Genomic DNA, 12,650 nt, shown 5'->3' on the forward strand with positions numbered 1-12,650 from the left:
AGAATTCTATTCTTAAAAAAAACCATCCCAAAGCAAATTAGGGTCAATAATTCTTTTATAACTTTTCAAGCTGGGTTTTGTTTTTTGTTTTTTGTCTGACGAAGATTCATCCCAACTAATTAATCCTTTCCCTCTCCTGCCTGCTGAGATAAGCTTATTGATCTCACAGAGCTGTTTTTCTCTTCCCAAAGAGGTGCCAAAGGATCAAGGTTTAAGAAATTAATTTGCCTTCCTGCATTGAAGATTTTTCCTTCTTCCAAGTTCATTGTGCAGTCTCTGCACATACGTTGAACCACAGTGGAATTCTTGGAACAGACTATTTGAATTACTTCTTTCTATCTTACAGGTTTCTCACTGAATATATCCTCAACCTACGTACTCTTTAAGTTTCCTTTGCCGTAGTTGGCATGATATAAATTTTAATAACAACTCTTCCACCCCCCATTAAAAAACACACATTCCCAGTTCTTGTGAGATTTCTTGGCAATACTTCATTTTGGAAGCATGTTCCATTAGCAAAGAAGCTAAGATACCTTATTCAACGTTAATTCATGGATGACTGTTTTTAAAGTGTTTTAAAAGTGTTTAAAGGACTGTTTTAAAGTGTAGAAATGGTGTTGTGACCCTTTTGTGTCCTGCGCAATTAGCAATGGACCCAGAGGACTCAGAGACAGTGACGGAGTGGTACAGGCGTCATGTAATCCTGGCACCTGAGAGTGGCAGCGTAGAGGACGTGGTGTCAGAGGCTGAAGAGCCACCAGGGTCTTCTGTACCTCCTGAAATGAGTGACTTAGGAGAAGAGGAGCCTCTTCTTGATGCTAGGATTCACAGGGCCTCTGGGAGGCATGAGTGGTTACTCAGGAGGAGGCTTCCTCATGAGTAGCACTGCTGGCTGCTGGGCCACGCCCTCAGGCTATTTAAGGGGGAGTCACACAATGCTTTGATGCAGAGAACAACGTAGTTCACTTCAGAAATTTTGTTGCCACTCGTGTCTTTGATTTGTGTTTCAAAGAACCACATTCTTGGCTACTGTAATCAGCTCTGATCTTCCAGCCAACCTCTGTACCTCTACGCTACTGAATCTTGTTTCAACTTGGTAATTACTGTCATATTTATCTCTTCTTGGAATCTGGCTAGCTGATCAGACTTTATAATCAGTGTGGTGAAGCCTTTGCTAATTTTTACCTCATTTTCAAAGAGACTCAGCCTGCATAAGACATTTATAAATAGTAAAATCTTTATTAGTTAATCTGGTGGTGTGATCTTGTTTTGGGGGGCTCAGCATTGGGACAGAACAAATGGGTTGCCACTGTTTTCCAGATGGGCAGTGCAGCCAACAACCCTGGAATTCTTAGGTAATACGATTCCAAATAATAACCAAGACCCCCCCCCCACACCCTCTTAGCTTGTGAAGTAGGAGCTAAATTACAACACAATTAGGCATCAAGCCACCCAACTCAGCCACCACATAGAGATGTTCTCCAGGACATGAATGAACAAAACAAATAATCTGATATTTCCATAAATATAAATATATTTAGTCTTGTTTGGTTCGTTACAGAGCTTGTGGTGACCCCCAACCATAATTCTAGCGCCAATTCTCCTAACAGAGCTTTAAGCTGATTGGCAGGAATGTCAGAGGGACACCCCCACTGTAAAAACCTGATTGATTGATTGGATTTGTATGCCATCCCTCTCCAATTGGTCAGAGTGTAAATATACTGTATATTCCAAGGCGCCAGAATAAAAACTTTAGTTCCTAACACCATGAGAAATTCGTCTTTTTCTTATGGTCTTAGGTGACCCCTGTGAAACGGTCTTTGGACCCCCAGGATGAGAACCACTGTTCTACAACTCAATAATGTTAAACCACCACCACCCAACAAACCCCAAACAAACCCAAAATAACACCCCCCCTGAAATCGGGGAAGGAGTGGGGAATTTGCTCCGCCAGGTGCACAGCTGACGACCCTAAACGAAAACCCCAAGGTTGCTTTGGGAGCGCAATGCGTTGCAATTGGCCAATAACCCGGGTACTCAAAGGGGGCTGCCCAAATCTAGCCACCCAGCACCCCCGACTGAACCAATCCCGGTTGAAGCCCAGCGCACGATTAATTTATTTTATTTTTATTTATGTATGTATTTATTTTGTCCAATACATAATACACATTGAAGAGAATAGATATGTAGTAATATAAATAAAGAAAAGGATAGAAGAAAAGATATAAAAGTATAGGAGAACATATATGAAAGGAAGAAAAGATAAATGAGATAAGGAGAGACAATTGGACAGGGGACGGAAGGCACACGCTGGTGCACTTATGGACACCCCTTAATAGAATTAATAGATTAATAGAACCCCGGGTGCCTCGGAAAGGTTTGGAGAGCTTTCCGCGGTTCAAGGAAGGCTGGCGTTGCGCGAAGGCGGCCGGGGATTCCCTGGCTGCTTTGCAGAGGATCGGCCGGCGAAAGGAGTGAAAGGGCAGCGGATGCGAGAGCCGCTCAAGGGCGGAGGGGAGGGAGGTCCCCGGGCTGGCAGGCGGGCTGGGAAAGAACCTGCCCCCCACCGGAATTCCTGGCGCAGCCCTGGATGCGCGCTGGGCGTGGAGAAGCGGACGCGTCGTGCCCTCGAAGGAGAAGCCAAGGGGGAAGTTGGCGAGCGGCTCGGTTTCTTCCGAGGCGGCAGGGATGGCTCGGCCGGCCTCCCGCTCGGGTCTCCGTCGCGGAAGGAAGGAAAGCGGGCTCCGGCGGTTAGTCCTGGCGCCGGGGAGCAGGTGGGTGAGGGTGCCCGGGGCGCACCGGTCCGAGGTTTGCTTCGCGCGCTGCGCCTTGGTCGGCTGAGGTTTCCCTGGTTCCGGGAAGCTCCCCCCCCCCCCACACACTTTCTTTTAGTTGAAAGTTTTATCTAATCCAAAGAGAAATTAAGAAGAATAGAAAAGGAAAGTAGAAAGAGCTACAACAAGGCGGGTGTGTCTGTGTGTGTAATGTAAGAAGCGGCTTCCGATCTCCGAAGTCGCAAACTTTTTAAACTCCCTTTAAGTTGATATTCTTAAGAGTTCCCATCTTGAGCCTTTTGAATCAAGATGTCGAGAAGTGCTTCGTTTTGGTGCCTTTTCGCCAAGAAAGATTTTTAATCCTTTATTTCTTTAAAAACGAAACAAAACTACTACTTTCTGTATCCGTCCCTAAATCGAACCAAGTCGACTTGGCCATTTCTTGCCAGTTGTTCCGTTTTCATTTCCCCCGCCTCCATTTTCTCTAATGCGAGGAAAGGAAGCTTTTGAAATGTGGTTTTAGGGGTCTCTCTGCCTCCCTTTGCAGAAGATCCAGAAGTTGTGAATGCCCCAACACTGGAAGTTTTTAAGCAGATGTTGGATAAGTAGTGTAGGGTTTCCTGCCTAAGCAGAGGGTTGGACTAGAAGACCTCAAAGATCCCTTCCAACTCTGTTGTTGTTGTTGTTTGTTGTTATTGTTGTTATTATTATTATTTTGTTGTTGTTATTATTATTATTATTATTATTATTATTATTATTATTATTATTATTATTATTATTATTATTATTATATTCACCTTCTAAATGGCTTCTGTAATATATGGTTTCCTGCCTAGGGGGGGTGGGGTTGGACTAGAACAGGGGTAGGCAAAGTTGGCTCTTCTCTGACATGTGAACTTCAACTCCCAGAATTCCTGAGCTAGCATGATTGGCTCAGGAATTCTGGGAGTTGAAGTTCACATGTCAGAGAAGAGCCTACCCTTGGACTAGAACAGTGTTTTTCAACCAGTGTGCCGGGGCACACTAGTGTGCCGCGAGACATGGTCAGGTGTGCCGCGAAGCTCAGAGAGAAAGAAAGCAAGAGAGAGAGAAAGCAAGAGAGAGAGAGAAAGAAAGCAAGAGAGAGAAAGAGCAAGCAAGAGAGAAAGAGAACAAGAGAGGGAAAGAGAGAGAGCAAGAGAGAGAAAGAAAGCAAGAGAGAGAGAGAAAGAGAGGGAGGGAAGGAGAGAGAGAGAAAGACATAGAGGGAGGGAGGGAGAGAGAAAGAGAGCAAAAAAGAGAGGAAGGAAGGAAGAGAAAGAGGGATGGAGAGAGAGAGAGAAAGAAACAAGAAGGAAGGGAGAGAAAGAGGGAGGGAGAAAGAAATAGAGCAAAGGGGAGGAAGAGAGAGAGAGAGATTTTTTTGGTCCAAACTTTTTTTACACCCCCCCCCCCCCCGCTCAATGTGCCCCAGGGTTTCGTAAATGTAAAAAATGTGCTGTGGCTCAAAAAACGTTGAAAATCACTGGACTAGAAGACCTCCAAGGTCCCTTCCAACTCTGTTGTTATTTCTTTTATTCATTAAACATGAAACTCAGTCAATTTGACATTTAAAAATGCATAACAAATACCACTGATTGGTGCTGTTGATCACACCCAACTTCCTTAAGGATCCTTGGTGTTGCTACCAGATGAGTTGCAGCCAGCATCCTCGGTATCAACCAAGTATTTTCCTAAAATATATGATGTTCGAGTAGCATATTTTTTGGCTGTTCTAGTTACTGCAGGGAGCTACAATTTCTTGACATGCTTTTATTGTTGTTGTTGTTGTTAACTCCTGGGATAATCCTGTTTTTGCTCTTTCCTGTTCAAATGCAAAGTAGATGAAAGGACCCAGGGGCTTCAGTGGATGTGTGACCAGTTGAGACTTGCTGCTGGAATATGGCAGGTAAGGAAGTGTCGGTGAGTGGTGCAGGTGCCTTCAGTGTTCTTCCCACACTTCTTCACCCCAGCTCTTCCTTTCACATCCTCAATTGCAGAAAATGTGTGAAATTGGCCACCTTTTAATGTTCCGCTAAAACTCAGTGCAGATAGACATCTGATGATTAACCAAAGACATACGTTTCCGATTGCACCCTGTTCTGAAGAATGACAATTGTTGAATGATTGTAAATTGAGGTCTACCTCTACGGTAGAAATTCTTTCACAACTTTCAATGGCATCTTATGCTGTTTGTGTTACAGTAGTCCATTCATTGTTGAACCAGTGACTATTGGTAAGAATGAAATATAAATAGCTATTTTTTCTTTTTCTTCTTGCTTTGCAGTTTTAGCTTGTCAGTTTAAATTTTTTAATAAGTTTCCTTTTTAAGATTAAAGATTGTTTTGTACAAAACAAAAGTTGCAAAAAAAGATGGTATCTTTGGTTAAAGCAGGGGTGTCAAACTTGATTTCATTGAGGGCCGCATCAGGGGGCCAAGCAGTGGTGGGTTGCTACGGATTCACACCAGTTCAGCGAACTGATAGCAGAGGCGGAGGGCTCTGCCCACCCACCCAGATGTGCATGTGTAGAAGCATTGTGCATGTGCAAAGTGCATGTGCCTGCATGCTCCCATTCCCAAACCTAAGCAAAGGTACTGGAACCCATTACTGGGGCTGGGTTGAACAAGGCCATGGTGGGCATGGCCAGCTCCACTTATGCTGGTGGCGCCTGTAGGAGCCCAACTGCTCTGCCAGTAAAAACGGGTCCCTGAGCTCTGTTTCGCCTGCAACGACCTCCTGCGATCCTCTGCCAGCGAAAACGGAGCTCTGGAAGGCAGCCTGCAGCCCTCGCAAGCCCCGTTTTCACTGGCAGAAGCATCGCAGGCCAGTCCTTTGCTGTTTGCAGGATTCTGCAGTCTGGATCCGGTCCCTGGGCCTTGAGTTTGACACCCCTGGATTAAAGCCTTCAGTAGCTGACTTCCTCAAAAACTCTCTTATTTCTGATTTGTGCAGGCTGGTTCAAGACATTGCTGCAGAAACCCAGGAAGAGACTGGATCCCTCAAATGGCACCTCTGAGTGTTTCCCTTCCTCCCCTTCCCCTTCCGTGCAGAAAAGTCCTAGTTCACTTCCTCGTAGCTTGACCAACAGCCCCAAACTGGGGTGCTCCATCGCCCGGATTGTAAGCAATTCCGATAGTGCCCGATGGAGCAAGTTATACGATGTCTGCATTTGCCACAGCGAGGGGGACCTTGAGTTTGTGGAAGAGCTGGTGGCCTACTTAGAGAAGGAGCCCGAACGTTTCCGTTGCTTTCTTCAGCTGCGGGACTCTGTCCCAGGTGGGGCTGTTGTGACGGAGCTGTGCAACGCCGTCGAGAACAGCCACTGTTGGGTGCTGTTGATCACACCCAACTTCCTTAAGGATCCTTGGTGTTGCTACCAGATGCACCATGCCTTGACCGAGGCTCCCATGGCGAACGGGCGTACCATCCCTGTGCTGAAGGATATAGACCGGGCCGACTACCCCAGGGAACTCCGATGCATTTACTACATCAGCGTGGTGCTCCAAGAGAACAGTTTCCGACAGATCAAAGAGACGATACTGCGTTGTAAGTGAGAAACTTAGAAACATAGAAACATAGAAAATGGACGGCAGAAAAAGACCTCATGGTCCATCTAGTCTGCCTTTATACTATTTCTTGTTTTTTATCTTAGGATGGATATACAGTGGTACCTCGTCTTACTAACTTAATTGGTTCTGAGAGGAGGTTCGTAAGATGAAAAGATCGTAAGACGAAACAATGTTTCCCATAGGAAACAATGTAAAACCGATTAACGCATGCAAGCAAAAAAAAAAAAAAATCCCCCTAGGCCTTTACAATTTATGCATGGTATGTTTTCTTGTATGTATGATTGGTTTTAAAATAAGGGTTTTCTAGTTGTTGTAGTATTGGATTTACATGATGTTTTTATTATTGTTGTTAGCTGCCCCGAGTCTATGGAGAGGGGCGGCATACAGATCCAATAAATAAATAAATAAAATAAATAAATTTATTAAATAAATAGCAACCGAAAGACCCATGGCTTATAATTAAATTAATTATAATTTTAAAAAATGAATTAAAAAATGAATAAAATTAGTGAGCCTTTGTTGGATTCAAAGCTGCTGACAGCTTTTTTTCTTTTCCCTTTTAGATCTCCTGGACTTTTGTCAAAACTCAAGAAGCAAAGACTAATTGCACTTCTGAATGAAGAAAAAAGATGCTTGGTTACAGGAAACTTAAGGTCAAAAGGAAGCCTTCCAGTATATGGAACTTGGAGATGAAGCTTTTATGGGGAAGGAATCCTCTCTCACGGAGGTTGACTTGATTGAAGACAGATTTCATTTGATGCTGAGATTTAACTCTCCTCATTTGTCTGATTAGCTTAATCATCTTGTTTGTCCCTGAAAATTGACCAGGTGAAAAAACAAGAATTGCACCGGTTCCAGGAATGCAACAGTTATGGAAAACAGTTTACCAATTCTTCCAAAATGCCCTTTTTAAAGGACAGAGCAAGATTTAGGTCAAGGAGGGGCTGTTTGAGTTTCACAATGTTTACTTTCCCGGAACGGATGAACCGTTTCGCAGAGCTAACTTCCATCATTATACTGTACTAACGATTCTGCTGAGATTTGGTGGACAGTAGAACACTAATTTGTACCAAGAAGATGCAAGTTGGTTGTGTTCATAGGTCAGTCGGTCATGTCCTTCTCTGTAATGACCCATTTCCTTTCCTTCCCATCTAGTTCGGCGTTTCTCTGCAGTCTTAACAGTTGGTCGGTATGTTACAACTTCATTCTTTTAGTCACATTCAGCTGGTTTCCAGCTGTCTTCCATCCATAGAGCAGTACAGTGAACCCTCGAGTTTCGCGTCCTCAAGTATCGCGAAAGGGCTATTTCGCGAGTTTTCAACCCGGAAGTAAACTCCACCATCTGCGCATGCGTGCCCTTCCACGCATGCGTAGATGGTGGAGTTTCCCCGCTGGGCAGAGGCTTCCCTGGGTCTTCCCCCTTCCCCCAGAGGCTTCCCTGGGACACCCCAGCTCTGCTCCCCAGCTGGGAAGCGGCCCCAGTCACAGTGTGGGCGGGCGGGCGGTGCCCGCGCGCTTGGGGACATCCCAGCTCCGCTCCCCAGCTGGGAAGCGGAGCTAGGGAGTCCCCACCGCGCGCGCGTTGCTGGGGAAAGCACGCGCGCTTGGGGACATCCCAGCTCCGCTCCCCAGCTGGGAAGCGGAGCTAGGGAGTCCCCACCGCGCGCGCGTTGCTGGGGAAAGCACGCGCGCTTGGGGACATCCCAGCTCCGCTCCCCAGCTGGGAAGCGGATCTAGGGAGTCCCCACCGCGCGCGCGTTGCTGGGGAAAGCGCGCGCGCTTGGGGACATCCCAGCTCCGCTCCCCAGCTGGGAAGCGGATCTAGGGAGTCCCCACCGTGCGCGCGTTGCTGGGGAAAGCGCGCGCGCTTGGGGACATCCCAGCTCCGCTCCCCAGCTGGGAAGCGGAGCTAGGGAGTCCCCACCGCGCGCGCGTTGCTGGGGAAAGCGCGCGCGCTTGGGGACATCCCAGCTCCGCTCCCCAGCTGGGAAGCGGAGCTAGGGAGTCCCCACCGCGCGCGCGTTGCTGGGGAAAGCGCGCGCGCTTGGGGACATCCCAGCTCCGCTCCCCAGCTGGGAAGCGGATCTAGGGAGTCCCCACCGCGCGCGCGTTGCTGGGGAAAGCGCGCGCGCTTGGGGACATCCCAGCTCCGCTCCCCAGCTGGGAAGCGGAGCTAGGGAGTCCCCACCGCGCGCGCGTTGCTGGGGAAAGCGCGCGCGCTTGGGGACATCCCAGCTCCGCTCCCCAGCTGGGGAGCGGAGCTAGGGAGTCCCCAAGCGCGCGCGCACCCCAGGCGCGAGCAACGGGGTGGGCGGGCAAAGGGCGGGCGGCAGTGGAAGCAAAAACACCATCTGCGCACGCGCAGATGGTGTTTTTACTTCCGCACCGCTACTTCGCTAAAAATCGATCATCACGTGGGGTCCTGGAACGGAACCCTCGCGATGATCGAGGGTTCACTGTAATAGGTTTCACTTAACCTTGCTACCGGTTCGGAGTTGTGCGTTCACACGTGCTTGCTTTGCTCGCTCATGCACGTACTTCTTATGTGCATGCACAGATCGTCTGTGATGACGTCTGAGTGGTTGAACGAAGCCTCCTACCAGTTCGCCAGAATCAGGATGAATTGGTAGCAGTGGTGGGCAACAGCCAGTTTGGCCAGGCGCTTCGTCCCGGTAGAAAATACGCACACCACCCATGGGAGATTTCGCTTGTGCGCATGTGCACCAAGCAAAATCTCATTTGAGGATGCTTGGAAGTGAGATTTTGGCAATTTTTGCCGATGTTTTTGCTTTTGTGCATGCACAAAAGCAAAAATATTAGCAAAAATAACCCAAATCTTGCTATTGCGCGTGTTCTCACATTTTGCTTGCTGTGAATGCGCAGAAGCCAAATTTTACACTGATGGGCATGCCCACGACGGCCTCGGAGGGCACACCGGTAGCGCCAAAGATGAGCGGACCTTCACTGGCTGGTAGCAACCCACCACTGCCAGAGTCTCACTACCTTCTCTTTTTTTGTATTCGGTTCCTCCAAACCTGCTGCTAGCTTCTTGATAGTCCTCAACTTACAACCATTACAATCAGTCCTCAACTTACAACCAAGCTTGCCTCCAGAAGTTGTAAATGCTTCAACACTAGAAGATGTTGGATAAACATTTGTCTTTATTGGGGTAGGGTTTGCTGCCTAAGCAGGTTTGTTGACTAGAACAGGGGTAGGCAAAGTGGGCTCTTCTATGACATGTGGACTTTAGCTCCCAGAATTCCTGAGCCAATCATGCTAGCTCAGGAATTCTGGGAGATGAAGTCCACATGTCATAGAACAGCCAACTTTGCCTACCCCTGGACTAGAAGATCTCCGATGTCCCTTCCAACTCTGTTATTATTATTTGTTTAGTGACTGTTCAAAGTTACAACTGCACTGAAAAAGTGATTTATGCCTGGTCCTTGCACTTAAGACATTGTAGCATCCTCGTGGTCATGCTTACAATGACAATTATGGTCACATAAGCAAAATATGGATGCTTGGCAAATTGGCATGTATTTACAAGGATTGGAGCATCATGGGATCATCATTTGTGACTTTCCCAGCAGGCTTCCGACAAGCAAAGTCAGTGGCAGGAGGGTGAGGGTTGGGGGAAGCTGTGTTCGCTTGAGGACTGTATGAATCAGTTAACAGCAAAAAAGATCATAAAATTGTCCGTGACTCGCTTAATAACCACCCTCTTAGCAACAGAAATCCTGGTCCAAATTGTAGTTGTATAAAGTTCCTCCTGAGCATCAGGCACAGTGAATTTTATACCTTTGAGCATTGTTGAATTGATTTGATTTAAATTGAATTGATTTGAACATCAGGCACAATGAATTATACACCTTTGAACATCATTGAATTGATTTCAATTGAATTGAAATTGATTTGAATTGAGAAAAATTGAAGGCTACAAAGCAGTGGTGGTATTCAGCCACTTCTGGTAGTGCTGACTGCAGGTGGCCCCGCCCATCCACCCAGATCACATTTTGACGCTCTGCGCTTGCGCGGACAAGGCGCATGCGAGTGAAGTGAGTATGTGTGTGCACTCACATTTACAAACCGGTAGGGAAGGTAAGTGAATACCATCCCTGCTATAAAGGTTTTCTACAAAATCTGGGACTTTATACTTAGGTGTTCGAATTATATCCAAATACAGGTAATGCTCGACTTATAACAGTTCATTTAGGGACAGATGGTTGGCAACTGGTTCATATTTATGACGGTTGTAGCATCCTGGGGTCCTGTGATCACCTTTTGCGACTTTCTGACAAGCAGAGTCAGTGGGGAAAACAGATTCACTTAAGGGTGTTACTCATGTTTGTTTGTAGGGATGTTTGGTTTTACAATAAGGGTTTTTTAGTTGTTTCAGTATTGGATTTATATATGATGTTTTTTTATTACTGTTGTTAGCCGCCCCGAGTCTACGGAGAGGGGCGGCATACAAATCCAATAAATAAATAAATAAATTTAACAACTGCAGTGATTTGCTTAATACCTGTAGCAAGACAGGTTGCAAAATGGGGCAAAACTCATTTAGCAAATGTCTCACTTGGCAACATCAATTTTGAGCTCAATTGTGGTCGTAAGTTGAGGACTTCCTGCTTTAATAAAATGGCAGTATTACCATGTAAAAAAACCCCAAACCAGTATAATTCTGAACCTTGAGATTGTAGCCATGATTGGCTTTATCTTTCTTGGCAGTACAAAATTATTAATCTGAGAGGATTCAGATCCCATTTACACCCCAGTGAGCTGCCTGTTGGGTGATAAGGCTGCTGTGAGGATTTCCCCCCCACTTTTGTATAATTTACAGAAAATGTATGTGGGTAAATTTGCATATTGTGCTAAAATTGAAATACTTGTTAATTTTGCTTTAAAGATGTGCATCCATCCTTTTTTCTTCTCTGCAAAGCTTCTAACTATGTAAGCTTATTTGGCAAAGATGAACAAACCTCCGATGTAAAACCTCAGTCTGTCTATACAGTGGGGTTTTAATTTAATCCTGTGTCATCCAGGGTTAGTGACCTTGAACTGTCACTGAAAATGCAGTTTTAGCCAATGATCCTTCCAAGAATGGTTTATGTAATTTGAAATACAGTGGAACCCCGACATAAGAGCTGCTCTACTTACGAGCAACTCGAGATAAGAGCTGGGAGGGGAGAGATATTTTTGTTCTACTTACAAGCCCAAATTCGAGATACGAGCGCCAAGGAGCTGTCTCCTGAAGCCGAACGCTAACTTCCGCGTTCGGCTTCAGGAGACAGCTGCGAAGCGGCGCGCGTGTTTTAAAAGGTTGCAGCCGGCCTGGGGGGCTCGGGGGGTGCTTGCAGCCGGCTTGGGGGGCTTGCCAGCACCCCCCCGAGCTCCCCAGGCCGGCTGCAACCTTTTAAAACACGCGCGCGGCTTCGCAGCTGTCTCCTGAAGCTGAACGCGGAAGTTAGCTCTTTTTCTTTCTCTCTTTTACCTTCCCTTCCTCTATTTCTTCTTTTCTTTCTCCTTCCCACCTTCTTCCCTCCCTCCCTCCCTTCACTCATTCCTCTCTTACTCTCCCCTTTCATAAGTTTCCTTGCTTCCTTCCTCTGTTCCTGTCCCTTCCCTCTTTCCTTCCTTCCTTCCCACCCTCCGTCCATTCATTCACCCATTCCTCTCTTGATCGCTTAAAGCCGGTCCCTGGTGCAAAAAGGGTTGGGGACCTCTGTCCTACAGGATTGGGTGGCAGAGAAGTTGAACATATGTAAATTTAAAAGTTTAAGAAAGTTTACAAGTTAAGTGAAAGAAACTTCATTATTCATTTATATGTACATGTACATTTCTTCATTAAAAACTTGTCTTTCTGCATAATTTAGACTAACTTTGTGAGTTTTTTGAGGGCTGGAACCAATTAAAATTATTTACATTAATTCCTATGGGGAAAAGTCGTTCGAGATAAGAGCTGCTCGACTTAAGAGCCCAGGTCCGGAACGAATTAAACTCGTATCTCGAGGTACCACTGTATAAGGAATATCGTGAGATATCATACTAAATTGCGGGTATATTTCCCACAATGAAAATCCAAATGTTGAATTGCATGTGGTATGTAGTTGGTTTTACCTGCAATGTTTGGAATACTAGTCATGACTTACAATATAGCCCATGCAACTTGGAATAAACTGTTTTTGTATCAGAGGACAAATGGCCAGTAGAATAGAATAGAATAGAATTTTTATTGGCCAAGTGTGATTGGACACACAAGGAATTTGTCTTGGTGCATATGCTCTCAG

At 46.1% G+C, this 12,650-nt stretch overlaps 1 protein-coding gene across 3 annotated transcripts; it reads left to right on the forward strand.

Moving 5' to 3' along the window:
• Nucleotides 1–2,600: 2,600 nt before the first annotated feature.
• On the forward strand, nt 2,601–7,855 carry TIRAP (TIR domain containing adaptor protein). 3 transcript variants are annotated; one of them, XM_070765063.1, is made up of 4 exons: nt 2,601–2,774; nt 4,634–4,701; nt 5,747–6,340; nt 6,927–7,855. In XM_070765063.1, the coding sequence occupies exons 2-4, from the start codon at nt 4,695–4,697 to the stop codon at nt 6,965–6,967; spliced, it is 642 nt and encodes a 213-aa protein (XP_070621164.1). In that variant the 5' UTR covers nt 2,601–2,774; nt 4,634–4,694; the 3' UTR covers nt 6,968–7,855. The 3 variants fall into 3 exon arrangements, with proteins under 3 accessions (XP_070621164.1, XP_070621163.1, XP_070621165.1); XM_070765062.1 differs by having other exon boundaries at nt 4,637–4,701; XM_070765064.1 differs by having other exon boundaries at nt 2,601–2,750; nt 4,637–4,701.
• Nucleotides 7,856–12,650: the final 4,795 nt, after the last annotated feature.

The sequence above is a fragment of the Erythrolamprus reginae genome, chromosome 12 (assembly GCF_031021105.1).
Source record: "Erythrolamprus reginae isolate rEryReg1 chromosome 12, rEryReg1.hap1, whole genome shotgun sequence".
In the NCBI taxonomy this organism is placed as follows: domain Eukaryota; kingdom Metazoa; phylum Chordata; class Lepidosauria; order Squamata; family Dipsadidae; genus Erythrolamprus; species Erythrolamprus reginae.

What these genes read in the sequence shown, in the direction of transcription:
- TIRAP (XM_070765063.1), top strand. An exon ending in CAAAGAGACGATACTGCGTT is followed by an intron (nt 6,341 to 6,926) that starts GTAAGTGAGAAA and finishes TTTCCCTTTTAG; the next exon opens with ATCTCCTGGACTTTTGTCAA.